Raw genomic sequence first — 13210 nt, forward strand, 5'->3', positions numbered from 1 at the left:
CTTTAAATTGATTTTTAACTATTTTATGTGCCTTAAAATTAACATCTAATTCAGCCCCAGATACACCGAGATAATGCAGGCGCGGCCGGCCCGGCCGCCGGGCTTCACGCGGGGAGCCGGAGGCCGGCGACTCGCTCCCCGGTCCCCACGCGCCCGTTAATTACTTTCACCTCGGCGCCGGGCTTGATCTTCCCCTTCGGTGAAAGAGACCTCCTCGGGTCGAGGAGACCGGGACTCCTCGCTCGTCCGAACGAGATTCTGGGGGGGCCGTGAAGACCCGTCCCGACGTGCACTGCTAAGACTGTTCTGCTAAAGGTGCAAGGTTGGGCAAAATCACCCGACGAATGGCTCTACGGGAGAGAGGAGAGAGGAGAAAGAGTTCGGCAGAGGGAGAGAAAAAATGGACAGAAGAGGGAGAGGAGACGAACACCGGGGAGCGGAGGAGGGAAGGGGAGGAGAGACGGGGAGAAGAGGAAAAAGGGCATGGGGGAGGGAGAGAGGAGGAAGAGAGGGAGAGTGGGAGGGGAAGAAAATATATGAATGACTGCTCTCCATGATAAACCCATTTTAATAGAAATTTCAATCAAATCGTCAGGCGCACTATCCCATCTCCTTTCCCTCTTGCTCCTCAGTGAGCGAAATCCCCCACGTGATAAACCGGCACGATTTTTTGTGTGTGTGTCCTTCACATTATTCCAGCATTTCCAATTCATAATAAATGACAAGACTGGTTAACCGTGAGGCCCTTCCTCATAGCCCGGAGTTCTGTTCCCGAAACAAACCTGTTCGGTCAAAAGGGAGAAGAAGAGTACAACGACCCCCGATTTAATCGCTCCTTTGGTCAGTCAGTTAATAGTATTTACTGAACGCTGATTTTGTGCAGAGCACCGTACTAAGGGCTTGGGAGAATATAACAGACACAATGAGCTGACAGTCTAGAGGGGGAGACGGACGTTAATATAAATAAATAAAATCTTTTAAAAGATGAGACTCTCCCTTTCCGTCTCTGGGAGGAGCACGGGAATCCCTCTTATTTTAACGGAGGCCGCTACTTCTAACCAATCCATCAATAATATTAATTTATTGAAAAGCAGTGTGGTCTAGTGGAAAGAGCCAACGGCTGGGAAATAGGAGACTTGGATCAAGCCACTTGGCTTCTCTGGGCCTCGGTTTCCTCACCTGTATAAGATGGGGATTCGGCACCTCTTCTCCCTCCGCCTCCTGCCGCGAGCCTCAAGTAGGTGCAGGGAATGGAGCCGATATAACCGCGCGGCATCTCTCCCACTGCTTAGCACAGAGTAAGCGCTTAATGAGATCCGTGGGGGTGGTTATTATTACTGAACACCTGCACGCAGAGCGCTTGGGAGAATACGTTGGAGCTCAAGGGCTCCTACTGCGTGCAGAGCGCTTGTACTGAGCACTTGGGAGAGCACAGAGGACTCAGTTGACACGATCCCCACACTCGAGGGGCCTACCCCGGTTTGGACACTGATTCGGGCCGCGGGATCACCGTCCCAGAGCCAGAGGAAGGGCCGCAGCTTCCCCGGACCCCCAGCCCGGATCCCGATAAAGGGGACGCTCAGAGGCCGAACCGAACCCACGTCTCAACCTGCCTGACCGCCCTCCACCCGCTCCGAGCCGCCGGGGCTGGGCGGGTCTGCGCCGGACAAGGGGAAGGGGAGAGGTCGGGGCGGGAGGGGGGATGGGGATGCTGAGCTCGCCCACTGCCGATGGGAAATATTCCAGAAAAGGATACTGCTTGATGGAGTTCGCCAGCGGCCCGTAGCAGCAGTCATTCACAATGCACTGCAGGCAGATCAGAGAGGAGGAGGAGGAGGAGGAGGAGGAAGGGGCAGGGGGCAGGGCCACGACCAAACCAGCCTGCACTTAAACAGGCCCCTCAAAACTGTAATTACTTTTCTTCAAAAAAAAAACAAAACCACCCACCAAAGAGAAAAAAGAACCCCGCAATCCAGAGGGTTTCAGATGTAATCACAGAAAACAAGAATTGCCTGCTTTTTATTCACTATAAAAGCAAGCTATTAAAACGTGGAATGGCCCCCTCACCCATGCTGCACTGCCGTTTATGGGGCATGCTGACCTCACTGATAGTTTATGATGACAGTAATTAAATGAGGTTGAAAATCCTTTGGTCTCGTAGGCAGATAACAGCCCTATCCCGGCAGTGGGGCGGCCGAGCCGCGGTGATTAATACCTGGTACACTTGATTCCCCAGGACGGCGTCAGGGATCTGCGACGGATCTCGGAGCAGGGTATTTATGACGGTCTTGGAGGCTGCGGGGAGGAAGGAGAGACCGTCGGCACCCGGGCCGGCACCCGGACGGGGCCGCGGGCACCCAGCGTGCCGTCGGCGAGGGGCGGGGATGGGGTTGGGGTGGCTTTCGCCGTGCGCTGAACTCCCGAGAGGACAGGATTTGGCCAAAGTGCTTGTCTCCATCTATCAGTCAGTCCACGGTGTGTATGTGTGTCTCTCTCTTTTGTGCTTTTACACAAAGCAGCGGGGAAGCAACACGGCACAGCGGACAGAGCACAGGCCTGGGAGTCGGAAGGTCGCGGGGTCTAATGGCAGCTTTGGCACTTGCCGGCTGGGTGACCTTGGACAAGTCACTTCACTTCTCTGGGCCTCAGTTCCCTCATCTGTAATGGGGACTGAGACCGTGGACCCCACGTGGGACAGGGACAGGCCTTGTATCTACCCCAGAGCTTAACACGTATAGTCTGGCACCTAGTAAGCACTTAACAAACAGCACGATTATTATTATTATTATTATCATTATTACTATGTGCCAGGCACTTTACTGTTGAGGTTTATTGTTACAAAGCACTCGGGAGAGCAACGGGGAACGCGTCTACTGACTCCGTTCCAGTATACTCTCCCAGATACTTAGTACAGTGCTCTGCCAAGAGGAAGCACTTAATAACTCGTCTCTGCTGCTTGCCAGCCGTGGGTCTTTGTAATTATAACAGTAATTGTGTATTTAAGTGCTTACTAGGTGTCGAGCCCTGTTGTAAGCGCTGGGGTATATACAAGCCAATCGGGTTGGTCCCGGTCCTTATCCCACGTGGGGCTCACAGTCTTTAATCCCCGTTTTAGCGACGAGGCCCAGAGAAGCGAAGGGACTTGGCCAAGGCCACACGGCAGACAAATGGCGGAGGCGGGATTAGAACCCACTTCCTCTGACTTCCACGCCCGTGATCTGTCCACGAGGCCACACCGCTCTTGTCGCTACATTCTCTGGGCCTCGGTTGCCTCCTCTGTAAAATGGGGATTCCATACCTGCTCTCCATGGGCCGGTGGCCCTGTGTGGGGTGGAGACGTGCGGCGTTGGATCAGTCCGTATCTGCCACGAGGGCACAGCACGGTGCTTAGCACGGGTGCGTAAATATCCCGGTTATCACTGTCATTGAACAATGAACTCCACTTAGTACAGCGTGGCCCAGTGGAAAGAGTCCGGGCCCGGGAGCTGGAGGACCTGGGTTCTAATCCTGGCTCTGCCACTTGGCTGCTGCCTTGGGCAGGTCACTTCCCTTCTCTGGGCCTCAATTCCCTCGTCTGTGAAATGTGGGAGCCCCCCAATGGGACGCAGATGGTATCCAATCTCATTCGCTTTCATCTATAAAAGTAAGCTCTTCATCACCATCGTCATGAGTGGTATTTATTGAGTGCTTACTGTGTTCAAAGCACTGTACTAAGAGCTAGGGAAAGTACAATATAATAATGTTATCTGTTAAGCGCTTACTATCTGCAGAGCACTGTTCTAAGCGCTGGGGGTAGATACGGGGTAATCCCCCGTGGGGCTCACGGTTAATCCCCATTTTACAGATGAGGTAACTGAGGCACAACAGACACATTCCTGCCCACAACAAGCTTACAGTCTAGAAGGGGGGAGACAGACATTAATAGAAATAATTTCTAATGTGTAATTTATGGCTATGTACATAAAACAAATACCTTTTAAAAAAAAGAATTAAACACTTCAGAACTCCAAGGCCTCCTTCTCTTTATCAGGGGCTGGAGAAGATGGCCCATCAGCGGGGGTTTGGCAAAAAGTGATTTCTATTCATGAGGCTCCTCTCCTGCAAGTTTACGGTCAAATATCAGGAGCGGGATACCTAGTCGGCTCGAGATTTATGAGCTGGAAATCGCCTAAGATGAGCAGGCGGAGCAAAGATCTGGCCCCTCCGGTTGTTTTTCAAGGGAAGCCGCGGCGGGAGACGGAGGCTCCCCTTCCCGCCCCGTCTGGGTCCGGACAGGAGAGCCGGCAAAAGCCGCCAAATGGGGCAGGGCGGGCGCGTGGGCGGCTTCACCTCATCCCGCACTGCCAGCTCCGTAGCCGGAGGCTGTCCGGGATGACCCTTGCGGGCACTGGCGCATACAGGGAAGCAGCGTGGCTCAGTGGAAAGAGCCCGGGCTCGGGAGTCAGAGGTCATGGGTTCGAAGCCCGGATCTGCCACTTGTCAGCTGGGTGACTGTGGGCAAGTCGCTTCACTTCTCTGGGCCTCAGTTACCTCATCTGTAAAATGGGGATGACGACTGTGAGCCTCACGTGGGACAACCTGATTACCCTGTATCTCCCCCAGCGCTTAGAACAGTGCTCTGCACAGAGTAAGCGCTTAACAAATACCAACATTATTATTATTATTACTCAGGGCCGAGGGTCTTGCCCACCTCCGCCGCGCCCGCCGCCACAGAGAGCGCGCACCCTCTGCGTGGGCAAAACGGTGCACCGAGCTCCCAAGCCGACAGAAGTCGGCCGAAGCGCTCGTCTCAATTTATCAGTCAAGGCGCAGTGTCTTTTTCTTCCTTTTCTTCCCGTTCCCCCCTCCCTCTGTCTCTCTCATTTGTTAAGTGGTTACTGTGTGAAGCCCTGTTCTAAACGCATGGAAGAACGCAACAGAGTTGGTTAGACACATTCGAGGGACAGCAAGGAACGTGTCCACCAACTCTGTTCTACTGTACTCTCCCAAGCGTTTAGTACAGTGCTCTGCACACAGGAAGCTCTCGATCAATACCCCGGATGGGTTGATGGACTGTCTTCCCGCTTCAACCGCTAATGGCAGCTCGTGGCTTAACGTCCACAATCCCCGCTGCTCCTGAAAAAGGAAACGCTCTTGCAAGACCCTCGTCCCTCCATGAAAACTTTAAGAAAACTGGAACTTGCGTCGGGTTTCAGAGCCTCGAGCCCCGGCTGGGCCAAAAGCTGCCTTTCTCTTCTGGCTGAGCAGCAGAAGGGCCGTTTCGATTCCTAGCTCTGATAGTTGTGAAGCTCCTACTATGTGTACAGCACCACTCTACGTGGTTGGGTGTGGAAAACCAAAAAAGAGACACATGGAAAACAGTCCCCGTCTACAGGCAGCTTCCCATCTGGCCGGGGAAAGACAGACGACACTCACAGGAATAACCTCCTTTCCGTTGCCACCTCCTTCTTAGAAAAAAAGGATCTCGGGGAAGCAACGTGACCTAGTGGAAAGAGCCCAGGCTGGGAGTCAGAAGGACTTGGGTTCTAAACCCAGCTCCGCCACTTGTCCGCTGGGTGACCTGGGGCAAGTCACTTCACTTCTCTGGGCCTCAGTTCCTTCAGCTGGAAAATGGGGATTAAGCCCGGGAGCCCACGTGGGCCACGGACTGAGTCCCACCCGATCACTCTGTACCTACTCCAGCGCTCTATTAGGGTGCCTGGCACAGAGTAAGCACTTAGAAAATACCATTAAAAAATTTAGAAATCCATTTGCCGGCACCGTGGTCTGCCCTTCGGCTGCTTCCCCCGGGGAGCGGGTTTAGTTCTGCCTCGTGCGGTCCACAGGGAGGTGGGACCCTCCAAGATCTGAAGCCCGTCTAAGGCAGCGGGCCTCGTCCCTAGGGCCGTGAGTCTGGGCCACCAAATCATTCAATCGCATTTATTATTTAATAGCATTTATTAAGCGCTTACTGTGTGCAGAGCACTGTACTAAACGCTCACACCAATCCCTCTCTCCCCCAGTGCCGTCCCAGATCTTCCGCTGCGGTCCCTTTTCGCTACCCAGACTCCCCGATGTTCAAATGGGAAGGGGACAAAAAGGAAGAACACTGCTCTGCTCACAACAGGCACCCAGTACAGTGCTCACACACCACAGGTGCCCAGTACAGTGCTCTACCCAAGAGGCACCTAGTAGAGTGGGACTCAATCGTTTCGTTTTCAGTGTCCACGGGAAACCAGCGTGGCTCAGTGGAAAGAGTCTGGGCTTCGGAGTCAGAGGTCATGAGTTCGACTCCTGGCTTGTCAGGAGTGTGACTTTGGGCAAGTCGCTTAACTTCTCTGTGCCTCAGTTACCTCCTCTGTAAAATGGGGATTAACCGTGAGCCTCACGTGGGACAACCTGATGACCTTGTATCTACCCCAGCGCTTAGAACAGTGCTCTGCACGTAGTAAGCGCTTAACAAATACCAACATTATTAATCAATCAACCAACAGTATTTGCCGACTGGCTACTGCGTGCAGAGCACTGTACTGAGGGTTTGGGAGAGCCCAGTACATATAAAAGATGAGATCCTCGCCCCCAGGGAGCCTACAGCCCAACAGGGATGATGCGGTGTGCGCGCACGCATGCGCTGAAGGGACGGGATACGTTTAACTATCACGTGATCTTCTCGGAAAAGTGAGCCGTCTGGATTTACGGTTCCTTTATGGTGCAGGGGTCGTGGACCGTCTCTAATGAGCAGAGACCCCAGTGGCATTGAAGATAATCATAATAATGTTGGCATTTGTTAAGCACTTACTATGTGCAGAGCACTGTTCTAAGCGCTGGGGGAGATACAGGGTAATCAGGTTGTCCCACGCGAGGCTCACGGTCTTGATCCCCATTTTACAGATGAGGTCACTGAGGCACAGAGAAGCGGAGTGGCTTGCCCACAGTCACGCAGTTGACAAGTGGCAGATCCGGGCTTCGAACCCATGACCTCTGACTCCCGAGCCCGTGCTCTTTCCACTGAGCCACGCTGCTTCCTTATGCAGTGGATATCCCCCCTCCCCCTCAACACACCCACACGAACATGCACACAATCAGTGGGTAGGGTGGATGGACTGCGGCCCCCGGGGTCCCCGGGGTGGGAGGGCAGGGGGTATTAATCCTCTCCCAGAAACCCTGAAAACCGCCAGAGTGTGTGAGCGTGAACGTGGGTGTGATGTGTACTACGGGGTGTGTGACGTGAGAGTGTACGTGGCTGTGCCGTGTGAAGCGGTATGTGTGCAGCAATCACTGGTATTTACTGAGCACCTACTGTGAATTCATTCAATCGTATTTATTGAGCGCTTACTGGGCGCAGAGCACCGTCCTAAGCGCTTGGAAAGTGCAATTCAGCGGTAAAGAGACAATCCCTGCCCACACCGGGCTTAAGTCTAGAAGGGGGGAATGTGGGTATCGTGTTTGCGACGTGTGAGAGTGGGTGCAAAAATGTCTGTAATATAAGGAAAGTCATGACTCCGGCTGCGAAGGGAGTGTACGTGAAAGTGTGATGTGAGAGCACGTGTGTGAACGTGTGTGTGGTGTAAAGGTGTACGGGCGAATGAGTGCAGTGTGCGTATGCATTTTTTTATGGTATCTGTTATTCGCTTACTTTGCGCCAAGCACTGTACTGAGTGCCGGGGTAGATACAAGTTAATCAGATTGGACACGGTCCCCGTCCCACACGAGGCTCACGGTCTTAATCCCCATTCTCCACATGAGGGAAGTGAGGCCCGGAGAAGTGAAGGGATGGCCAAAGGTCACACAGCAGACAGAAGACGGAGCCGGGATTAGAATCCAGGTCCTTCCGACTCCCAGACCCCGGCTCTACCCGCCAGGCCATGGCAACAGCCCCCCGGAGCGGCCACGTCCCACTACTCTTTTACACACAAGCAATTTCAGGTTGGGCTTCGCCACTGTCACGGGGGCCGTGGGGAATTTCCTTCCGGACACGGGATCCGGGTGCCCAGCAGGGTCCGGGCGATGCCGTCCCTTCCTCGAAGAGCTCCCCCAGCCCCCGAGAGGCCGCCCCCACCCTCGGGACCCTCCGCCCCGGTGACTTCTACGGACACGCTGGCTCCGGCCACCCTGACCTCGAAACCGAGACCCAGGATTCACTTCCAGCTGCCCCTCCCATTAGGCCCAGCGCTCAGTACAGTGCCCGACACGTAGCAAGTGCTCAAAAAGTTCTACTATCACTGCTCGTACTAACCGCTGCTGTTGTCACTACCGTGACGGGTACCGTCGCTCCTAGAGGCTTCACCCCCACGGGGCACAAAGGCCACTTCCCACCGTGATACAAAAATAGCGGCACGATTAACAGGGCCCTGGATAATTAAAACCGCTTTCTCATTAAAGGACGAGGACGTTCCCTTCACTGTGAATTCTTTATGGGACAGGCTGGTTAAGAGCTCCTCTCTCTCTCTCTCTCCCGCCACCATTAATCTTCCAGCGCGGCAGCCGGGCCCAGAGGGCGGGGGTGGGGGCGACTGGCACTGCTAAGGCAGGGGTCCGGGTCGGGGTCCCCTGGGCTACCTCACGGGGGGCGTGGAGGGGCGCCGGAGGGCATCCGAAGTGGCCGCGGCTTCGCTGCCCCCGTGCCTCCTGCCCGGCCTCCTCCTTAGAAACCGGGTGACACCCTCCAGGCCCCGGGCCACCACGGGTCAGGCGGGACCACCCTCCATCACGCACGGTGTCGCGGGAGGGGGACCGGGCGGGCGGGATTTAATTCATTTTTAAGAACTGAGAAACTGACTTTCCCGGTAGTGCAATCAAGTGCAAATTAAAGTTGCCGTTTAATTACATTTTTTGCCGACTTTAGCAGAAATGTCCCTTAATAGTCTCCAATAAAATTAAATATGAGCCCCAAACATCTATAAATTAAAGGCCGGGCAGGGGATGGGGGTTCGGGGACCCAGGGGGGCGGCGGGAGAAGGAGCTCCCCGTCTCGGCCCCCGGGGTCGGACGGGAGTGGTCCGAGCGAGCATCCAGTCCCCTGCCGCGGGGCGGACACAGGAAGGGGACGATCGGGAACCGCCATCCCTCCGCCCCCTAAGAACAGCGAGCGCCCACGAGGCTCCGTCGACGCGCCCCTTTCTCCCCGGCTGCTTTCCCTCCACCACGGCCGGGCTGCCCGAAATTCCCCTCCGCCGATCTATAGCGCTCTCCCTTTCAGCCCGCGAGTGAGAGTTATATTTTCCCCTTGAGTTAGGACGCTTCATGACAAATGATAATGGGTAATCAATAAACTAGGAAATATGAGGCCACAAACTTTATGAAGCCAAGAGACATATTACTTCTAAACAACACTCATTTCCCTTAACAAAGTCACTACTAGACTGTGTCTAATAACGTGAAAGAAATCAAAGCCACCACCCACCACCCCCCGCCTCCGACCTCCCCCCCCCCGCACGACCACAGGAGCAATATTGGCAACTTATTCCACTTTAATGGCATTTTGATTGATTTTTCTGCCTAATGGTAGTTTTATACTGTAGATCTGACGCTTGCTTCTGCAAAATAGTTGTGTGTAGTAAACACCCCCAGAGGCGCCCCGGGAACATTAAGGGGCTTGTCTTTACTACGAGTCATAATTGAAGGTTTGCCTTTGGCCTCTGCAAAGAAATCTCCGGCCCGAGCCGCCCGCCGGCCCGGAGAGGCCTCTCCGCGGATGGGATCGAGGCATGTTTTTGTTTAAAAAATTCATCCCCGCGCTGACCTTGACGATGACTTTGTGTGTTGCGCTCAGGCGTTGACCTGCTGAAAATGGAGACCCGCTGCTAATAAATCAGGCGCATTTAAAATGAGTTCCCCTAATGCTCATTCATCACGCTGTAATGCCATTTGCAGCTGAAGATTCGCCACCCTGCACAAACACAGCAGTAAATAATAACTCTCGTCCAGCGCGGCGGTGACGGGCCGGCCCCTCCCACCGAAGAGACCCGCATCACCTACGCGTTCCCCCCTCGGGCCTCTCGTGGTCTCCCTGGCCGGACGGGCCGAGGGGAGAGGGCCCCGCTTGAGCCGGGGGTGTTGCTCGTGTGAGAGGAGAGGGCGTCTTCGTCGTCGAGATGATGGTCTCTTTTAGCCGGGGTGGGAGCAGTCCACCGGCTTCGGGGAGGGTCTCTTTTTCCTTCAATTCTTCTCTCTCTTTTCCTCCCTCCCTCCCTCTCTAAATGACCCCCTTATCATCCCCCCGGCTCGGGGCAGCCGTGTCTGTTCGCTTCATCGACGCCGACCCCCTACGCTCCCCCCCGACGCCTCCGTCCTTCTCGCCTAGCCGAGAGGGCGCCCGGGGCCCGGAGGGGAACCCCTCCGGCCGGGTCCCTCCGCAGGCGAGGTGGCCGGTTCGCGACCAGAAATCGGTCTTTTTTTTTTTTCCCCTCCTCTGGGCTGCAAATGCCATTAAGTAAATTAAAAAATAGGAAAGAAATCTCATTAGAAGGCAACATTTGTTGAGGGAGGAATGTAATAAACAATAATGAATGACAATCGTTATTGCTCTTGACGCTGATGAGCCCCTGAGCAAATTTGTTTATTAATTAAAAACGTACTTTTTTTGCACACAACTCATTGAACTGCAAAGATGCTCATATATCAAACTTCATCTCGGATCGAGATAATGCGTACTGGTACAGCTGATATTCCATGATGAATCTCAGAGCATATAAATTGGCTAATATCTGAAAACATTTACAGATACTCGAGAAATTGACTACTTGTAGGACATGATAAATGGGTCTTTCAAACACCAGGAGACAGCTCTGCAAATCTCCCGGCTTGCTAAAGCCCTCATTTGATTTTCCAATTTACTCCTCTTAAATTTATCTTCCCACTAAAAATAAAAAGTGCTGATATTTTTCCCTAGTGCCATCCCAGACAAGATGGCTCTAAGAGGGTTACTGTGGCAGAACTAATCTGCTTACACCTGCTCTTCCTCACCTGACACCGCCTGGGCCCTACCTTCTGATGCCTCCTCGCCTGATCATTAAACCGAACCGAATGTGTCTTCCGTGCCACGTGAAAGAGGGTAATTAGTATCCTTGTCAAGGCAGGTACGGTGTTGCTTACCCTGCTATTTCCCCTCCAGCGGCTAATGAACTGCTCCCGGATCATTATTCAAAAATAAAAAGGCACTTAGTAGCCTAAGAACTGATTTCCCAGCTCTCCCTCTCGCTCTTCCTCCCCCAAGAAGGAGGCGACGGGGCCCGGCCCCGCTCGATTCTGCTGTCGGGAGCGGGAGGGGGTGGGAGGCTGACGGATGCCGTTGGGCGCCTGGACCTCGAGAACGGTGATGGGTCGGCGGCGGCTAGGGGGAAGGGGTCCCGCTCCCCACCTCCCACCGAGGAAACCCGGGCGCTGGTTCGTGGACCCGCTGGGCTGTAAGCTCCTCGTGGGCAGGGAACGTCCCCGTTTATTGTCATATCGAGGTCTCCCAAGTGCTCAGTACGGGGCTCTGCACACCGTAAGCGCTCAGTAAATACCACCGACTGACCCGCCGCCCTGCAGACCGACGGAGCCGGGGGGCGCCGGCGGGGGGGGGGGCCCTCCCGGTTCTGGCGGGGCCCCGAGGCGGAACGTTGGATCGGGAGGACCGGTTCTGCCCCGCGCCGACGGAAGACACGTCGCCAGTCGGTGGTATTAACCGATCGATCCGTGGTACTTATTGGGTGCACAGCGCTGTCCCAAGCCCTTGGGAAAGTACAATCCAACAGAGCTGGATGACACGATCCCTGCCCACAAGGAGCTGACAGTCTACAGGGGAGAAATTGACATAACTACAAGACAATAAAAGAGAAACAAAAAACTAATAATAAATAAATGGCGGACGTGTACCTAAGTGCTGTGGGGCTGAGGGTGGGGGCGGGGAGAACGTCAAGTCCTTAAAGGAAAGGTTTCGGGCCTGATGGTTCCCACGCGCTTCAGCCCCCTCAGCGTTCTACCCATTCTCCGCCCTCTGGATTGCGTCCATCTCAGCCCCAGGGGTCAGCGCACAGCAGATGCCCATGACGGCGCCCTGCACCCAGCAACGACCCAGTGCAGCACTCTGCACCCAGCAGGCGCCCAACACAGCACCCTACGCTCAGCAGGCGCCCAACTCGGTAGCCGGCACACACTAGGGGTCCCCTCTCCATCGAAGATCGTGGCTCACTGGAAAGAGCACGGGCTTGGGAGTCAGAGGTAATGGGTTCGAACCCCGGCTCTGCCACTTGCCAGCTGTGTGACTTTGGGCAAGTCACTTCACTTCTCGATGCCTCAGTTCCCTCATCTGTAAAATGGGGATTAAGACCGTGAGCCCCACGTGGGACAACCTGATTCCCCTGTGTCTACCCCAGCGCTTAGAACAGTGCTCGGCACATAGTAAGCGCTTAACAAATACCAACATTATTATTATTATGATGATGAAGACAACCTACCGGCGACTTGGTTCACCCGGGTAGACAGCGCCAAGGCAGAGAGCCCCATCTCCGACTCCGTCTAGGATCCCTGAAATTCACCCACCGGCGGGGCCGCCCACCTAGCTCCCCGGCCCCGGGGAAGACCGGAAGCTCGCCGTGGGCAAGGAACGTACCTAACATCTCTGCTCTATTTTCCTCTCCCAAGCACTTAGTATAGTCCACCCCGTAAGCGCTCAGTAAATACCACTGAATGACTGATACCCATGGGCAGCAGCTGCCAATCCACTGGGGCCATCTCCGGCCACCAGGACGCAGCCCATCCCTCCGGCCCGTGGCAAAAGCCCCCTGCCCGCCTGGCGTCCACCCGACCCTTCTGAGTCCTCTGAGCTGGAAGGCGCCAGAAAGCCCGCGGAGAAGCAGCTGAGGATGGGATGTACCGGGCGCCCTGTGGGTACAGTGCTCCGTCCTAAAGCGTTTAAGGTTCCCCGCCCTCTCCGCACCGATCTCTGGTGGGCAAAGACGCGGACGCAACCTGTGAAATGTTTCCAACCTGAGGCGAACCAGGTCTCGGTTTCAAACGGTGTCAGCCACACCCGTCGACTGTCCCGAGAATCCGCCGCCCCGAAGAGGCTCCCACGGGGCCCGGCTTGGCGGCAGTCAGCCCTCAAGGCCGATCTTCCGGGGGCGAGGCTGGCGACAGAACAAAATCTCCAGGATGGGAGTCGGGCTCCTGGAGAGATCCCAGGGACCGCCGGCGTCCGTCCCGCGCTTCTGCCGGGAAAGATAAACCCCCCAACGCCTCTAGGCTC

General features: G+C 55.0%; 1 protein-coding gene across 3 annotated transcripts in view; it reads right to left on the reverse strand.

Moving 5' to 3' along the window:
- The window catches only part of CDIN1 (CDAN1 interacting nuclease 1), an 85600-nt gene that overhangs the window by 40387 nt on the left and 32003 nt on the right, over positions 1-13210 (reverse strand). For 2 of the 3 annotated variants that reach the window (XM_029077878.2, XM_039913908.1), the window contains exons 6-7: positions 2216-2295; positions 1757-1806 (exon numbers count right to left, since the gene is read on the reverse strand). The exons of the other annotated variant lie outside the window; for it this stretch is intronic. In XM_029077878.2, the coding sequence (XP_028933711.1) occupies positions 1757-1806; positions 2216-2295 (130 nt within the window). The remainder of the gene's footprint in view (positions 1-1756; positions 1807-2215; positions 2296-13210) is intronic. 3 annotated transcript variants of the gene reach the window in all.

Source organism: Ornithorhynchus anatinus, chromosome 13 (genome assembly GCF_004115215.2).
Source record: "Ornithorhynchus anatinus isolate Pmale09 chromosome 13, mOrnAna1.pri.v4, whole genome shotgun sequence".
Classification (NCBI taxonomy): domain Eukaryota; kingdom Metazoa; phylum Chordata; class Mammalia; order Monotremata; family Ornithorhynchidae; genus Ornithorhynchus; species Ornithorhynchus anatinus.